Source organism: Dermacentor andersoni, chromosome 9, assembly GCF_023375885.2.
Source record: "Dermacentor andersoni chromosome 9, qqDerAnde1_hic_scaffold, whole genome shotgun sequence".
Lineage (NCBI taxonomy): Eukaryota > Metazoa > Arthropoda > Arachnida > Ixodida > Ixodidae > Dermacentor > Dermacentor andersoni.
The window spans coordinates 7,927,787-7,933,791 of NC_092822.1; the positions used below are offsets into that span (position 1 = coordinate 7,927,787).

Consider the following 6,005-nt stretch of genomic DNA (forward strand, 5'->3'; position numbering starts at 1 on the left):
CCCAACAAGAAAGAGTCGCTCTCACCCAACGCTACTAGATTATGTGAATGTTGGTTGTTTTGTGATGTAGCTGCGATATGGTTGCGGTTGCTTACAGCCGCTTACAGCAGAACAACATACACAAAGTACAGTACAGCTCAAAATTTGTGTAATTTTCCGTCAAACACGAACAACCGACCATCGGCATGGCATACCACAAGGGACGGGATTTTTCTTTGCAAATAACGCGGTTACGTATCAAATCCTTAACTAATAGTAAAAGCAGTGTTATATCACGTTATAGTTTAATTTCGGAACAACTCTCGCCTCTCGCCTTGCTTCTGACGCTATATTTTGGCGCCCTTTTTGAATTTCATTAGACCGACGTCGCAATGCTTTGCTCGATCGCAGTGTACAAACTCAACCAAATGCGAGCCGTAGTGATATAGAGTACTCCAACGATCGTGTGCAGTGTAAACAACAAGGCAACAGCTCGTTATCATCAGTCGCGTTTAAAGTGAGCTTGCACTGGTGTGACTTATCTTAAAGCTGTCTAAGCTGTCACTGTACAAGTTTTTCAGTAGCCCTCTCATGTGGATATATGCGACTACAGTTTCTAGCTTCGTCTCAAATGCATGAGCACTTATAGCTCCTCTGCTTATATATATGCTGTTGTAAAGTTTCGTGATTCAATACTGCTGGAAGGGGGCTATACAAACAGTAGAGAGCATATGGTCCACAGTTTTTCCACTCCAGATGTACTCGGGAGGTGTAACGTTCCTCTGCCTTTACCGTGTTAAGTCACCAAAGCTACGTGTGATGATTATCATAAAAACGTCAACATTAAATTCCCTCTAAATTCTAATGTTTGCTTTACTTCCAGTCGTGCCTAACAGAAATCCGTTGGAACCACGGGAAACAAAACGCAGGCCAAACTGTTTGCCTTATCTGCAAATTTCTCTCGGCACAGTTTTTCTTAAAGTGAGTCTACTGTGCTCTGTATTTATATCAACGATATACTTTCTCTACATAAGTGACAAATAGGGAGCAGCCCACCAGTACAACATCCACTGCACCTAATAGCATCCTAATAGAAATTTATAAGCCTGAAATACTACAGTGCAACTAGCAAGCACTAAATACATGAGGGTACACACCACTGCCATTTGGGCAAAAGCCTTGGGAAACTCCTGTTCTGTCCCAAATAGCCTACTCTACTACTTAGTCCTTTCGCACATATACACGGTTGCTTTCGGTTAAGTAACATGTTGACGAGAGCAGGCAGTGCCATGTTTGTACATGTGCTTTACTGAGCTCCTGTGCTTGTCCTCTTTAGCAACATGGGCAGTAGTTTAAAACTAAGAAGGTTTTAACCTATATTTATAAAGTGGAGACAGTGTCCTAAAAGTGAAGCCATACCACCGGCACCTTAACGTAGACACACACAAAAAAAATAAAAAAATTATGGAGTTTTACGTGCCAAAACCACTTTCTGATTATGAGGCATGCCGTAGTGGGGGACTCCGGAAATTTGGACCACCTGGGGTTCTTTAACGTGCACCTAAATCTAAGTACACGGGTGTTTTCGCATTTCGCCCCCATCGAGATGCAGCTGCCGTGGCCGGGATTCGATCCCGCAACCTCGTGCTTAGCAGCCCAACACTATAGCCACTTTGCAACCACGGCGGGTAGACACAAAAAAATGTTAGTGTGTGGTGGAGAGTATAGGAAGCGCATTTTATACTTCAAGCAGGTTTAAGATGGCTAATTTTACCACATGGATCCTGCTTAATGCATAACTTTGTGTCACTGGTTTTAGGTTGAAACTTGAATATCGCAAATTTTATGCGAGTTCAGAAACAAGATTTTTAGTTTTCAATATGCTAGCATTTACGCTCAAAGGGCAAGAACACTTGAAATGTGAGTGAACTCCAGGTTGCGCAGTTCCCTTTCAGGGGTGATGTAGAGAAAAGTGCTGACCTCAACTATGCCAGTATGAAGCTGCAGGGGCTCAACAGACGTAAAACAACAAATTGGTTGCTGCTAACCATTTCAACAAATATTTGCTGCCGAAGAATGATTCAAAGTAACATATACTAACTCTATACTGTTTTGCTCTTTAAACAGCAGCAAGCAGATACCTGTCTGAAGTTGCAAGAAGTGTTCCAAACACATAAATTTTGCCCTTACATTTTGCACAAGCACTGTTGTTCACTGCCACTGATACGTGATCAGAGATTTAGTAGTAATTAATGGAGTTTTACATCCTGGTATGTGAGAAACGTTGTAGTGGATGGTTGCAGTCATTTTCACAAGCTGGGTTTCCTTGGAATTCTCATAACGCCATAAAATATTTCTGATCTCATTTTTGTCCTATGATCCAATCGCAATGCAGCTGCCATATACGCAAAGTATGCTTACAACCTCACACAAATCAACAAAATGCCACAACTGCTAAACCTTGCACTTTTCAGCAAGGCATTACTTGCGCTGGTGGACATAAATAATTAAGCAATAATTACTAATTATCCCTTTAATTATCTGAAATTTACTAACCAATTCAAGAGTACGTGTTGAAACTGTGAAATCAAAGCAAGTTAGCCGTTAAGGCTCGTCCGTCCACTTGGTAGGCATATTGAGACACAGGTTTCAAGATATCCATCTGCAGAATTGCAACAAGATGCATTTGGTAATCTACTTACTTTTTTTCTTAGAAAGCCTTTCTAATGAATTGCAGCATTGAACTCTGTGGGACATATATCTAAAAAATGGTGGCTATTCAGGATTTCTACTAAGTGTACATGGCCTGAACAATGAGCACCTTCAAGCCTACAATTGTAAAATTTGTCTACAGTAACTAATTCGTATATTACTAAATGTTCGTTCACTGAAGCATTATTATACATTGCTCATGACTGCTGGTGCAAATAATGAATTGACACAAAAACCTATGTCCACCCATTTTTTTTTTAATATAAATTAGTTCAGTTCCATTGAAACACCAAGCACATCCACAAAATGTACTTGAGCTTTCAAATACTGCCAATTGTGCAGCAAGGACATGCATGGACCCTCATGTTGTGAATCCCATGGAAAAAGTATGTGACCAATTTTAACTACCTTGTTCATAAATCCGATCGATTTAAGCCATCAGTGTTGGTCTCATGAAAGCAACCGATAGACTACAATAAATGTAATCTGTCCTTTCAACAATGTTAGAAACTTGAACATGCCAGTATGAATTTTTTCATATTATTTGTTGTTATCACTGGAACTTCACCAAACTGTTGCTCTTGAAAGTTTTCAATATATATATATATATATACATATTTCCGGTTTATTCTGACGAAGGCCGGCCAAAACATTACAACATTAAAAATGCAATTTTCGTAAGTGTGCGTCTTCGTTTCTTCAACTACCTATGCACGGGACGTACAGAACATTTCCTTGAATTTATATATATTTACTTTTACAATAGCGCAGGAGATGCTTGCAATGTGTGCACTGGGACTGTGCTTAATATTTCACTACATTGTCATGGTATAATGGTATTCACTAGCTTTTGACCGCTCTCTGTATTGCCCATGTGAATATTTTTTAATGGTATGTGCTTAGGTCAACATGTTTGGATGTGAGGTTCCTGCACGAGACAGACATCCACAAAAGGAATACACGCAAATATGTGTTTGTGTGCATTCCTTTTGCAGTGGTCTGTCTCATCCAAGGGACTAGGTATCTACTGTCACGCATGAACCAGGCAATAACTAGCCCAGCACCATGTTCTCCTTATGCTTGGGTGTGGTTATACAGGTTTCGCTGCCATTTACATGAATGTTCGATCAGGAGAGAAACAATACATTGACAGTGTTGGCGAATAAGTTTGTGAAGCTGTAGTGCTTTTTACTTGCTTCTGAATTATGTAATAAGTGAGAATTTATAGCAAATAACGTTCCACTAACATTACTGCTTAGGAAAAGCAATTTATCACCTGTGCAATAAAAATGTAGCTGTTTAGTAATAAGTGCATTGTAATGCATACAAGTATCATCATGTTACATAGTGCTACGAGTTGATTATAATGTGTCAAAGATATAAGAAAGAGGTAAATTAATTTAAGCTTCTTATGGGAGTAGAATATGCATGTCTTCTTTACACCATCAAAGTCTTTTATTCCGCAATATCTATAACATACTGCAAAGCCCGCTTACAAGAAGAAAGCCAAGCTTGCACTTTCTATGCTGTACACCAGGCATGTGACTATCACTGCTTAACCAGAACTGGCAAAATAAATTGTGCTTGCTCAGTCTCCTCAGCTACGTGTCCATCTGTGTGTTTGGCTGTAAATGAAAGACACGTCTACGATAGAAGGTGCACGCTTTGCCACTTGGGCGTGCTGCTCCGACTGCTGTCGTTGCTAGCTAGAGAAACCGGAAAGTAATCGAATCACCGTGGATATTTCAATTCCAACACAGTAGCGTGAAAAACCTGCTCCTTGCGGGGCAGCTTAAAATATGCGCTGAACACCATTCTTAACGGCAACAGACTTATACCGTCAGAAAGGCTTGTTTTGAGACTGCACGAACTTTCTCGAGTTGCTCCACGCTGGATACGTGAAATGTCCCGCGGTTAGGGTCTTCGAACACTAGAACCGCGCGTCGTCTGCGTCGTGGCGGGGGCTACGACAACGTCTTTCCTAGAACGCTCGCCGTGGCATCGTTCAAGGCGCGACCTACGACTGTTGTGGGTTCGACGCTGTTCGCCGAAGTCGCCTTGGCGGGTTCGGTTTTGCCTGGCGCGGTAGCCTTCGTATCGGAGCTTCCAACCGGCGCAGGTTTCGATTTGGCGCCGCTGACCACAGCGGCATCTCCAGGTGGCGATGACGGGGGTGGCGATGACGGGGGTGGCGGCGGTGGTTTCGGCGGTGGTGCAACGACAAATGTGCCGGCCAGCCTGGTCAGGTGCTTGATCTGCGCCTCCTGCTGCTCGACGCGCAGCTGCAGTTCCTTGACTTCGCATTCGAGGCAGAGCTGCTTCTCCTCCTTGGCGTTCTCGCGCAGCCGCTCGTTGCGCGCCTGGCGCAGGTACTCGGCAACCAGCGTGGCGGCGGCCGAGGCGAAGATGATCATCTCGCCGAGTAGCTCGGCGCCCAGCTCGATGGCCATCGCTTCGTTGAGCGGGGGCACTTCGGAGGGCTTGCCCAGGTTCAGAATGCGCATCTTAACGTTTACCTCGACCCAGTGGTACAGCTGCGCCGGCGGCATGCACACGTAGGTACGGAAAAAGGGGCTGCTCTTCGCCCCCTGCTTGATTCGGTTGGCCAGTGGCTTGCTCAGCTGCCGGAAGGCCAGAGCGGCCAGCTTAGCGATCGGGAATGCGGCCACCACCATGACGGTGCGCCGCTGGTCATGCCACACGAACGAAGCAGCTTGTTCTTCTTTTTTTCTTTTTTTCAGCTGCCCCGAAGAGGGCTGCTTGAACACCACTTGCAAACACGGGTCTCACCTCCGCAAGTGGGGAGAGGTCACAGCTAGTCACAGCACAGCACTTGGATTGGACTGGATTGACCGCGCCGCATCCTTTGATGATGATAAGGAAGTGGTCATTGCACATTTTGATGTGCTCGTTTTGCACCAGTAGGTGGTGGAGTCACAGAACACCTATATAAACGTGGTGGAGTCGTGGTTTGCACAAAACGTTGACGTGGCGTTGTTTTCTCATTTACATTTAAACCACGTGAGAACGCTGAACAAGCGTAAAATATATTAAAGCTTTGGTCCATGGTTTTGGTAGTCCTGAAGCTTCACCTATTGCTCCTCCTCCTCCATAGAGTTTCTCACTGAGTTATAGTAAAGAACTCTATTATGGTGACTTCTAGCCACCATAACTATAGTGAACTAGAACACCATACCACACGGAGGAAGGAAACTAAGGAGAGGCCCTGACGTCACTCTTTGTGAAGCAAAAGTGAAGCCGGAATTTGGCGTTGCTCATGGCGATGCTCCGCCTTTTGGGCCACCCTCCTCTCT

General features: G+C 44.0%; 1 protein-coding gene across 1 annotated transcript; it reads right to left on the bottom strand.

The window, feature by feature from the left end:
* Positions 1 to 2,932: 2,932 nt before the first annotated feature.
* LOC126526962 (optic atrophy 3 protein homolog) lies at positions 2,933 to 5,789 on the bottom strand. The gene has a single exon (XM_050174675.3). The coding sequence runs from the start codon at positions 5,364 to 5,366 to the stop codon at positions 4,656 to 4,658; it is 711 nt and encodes a 236-aa protein (XP_050030632.1). The 5' UTR covers positions 5,367 to 5,789; the 3' UTR covers positions 2,933 to 4,655.
* Positions 5,790 to 6,005: the final 216 nt, after the last annotated feature.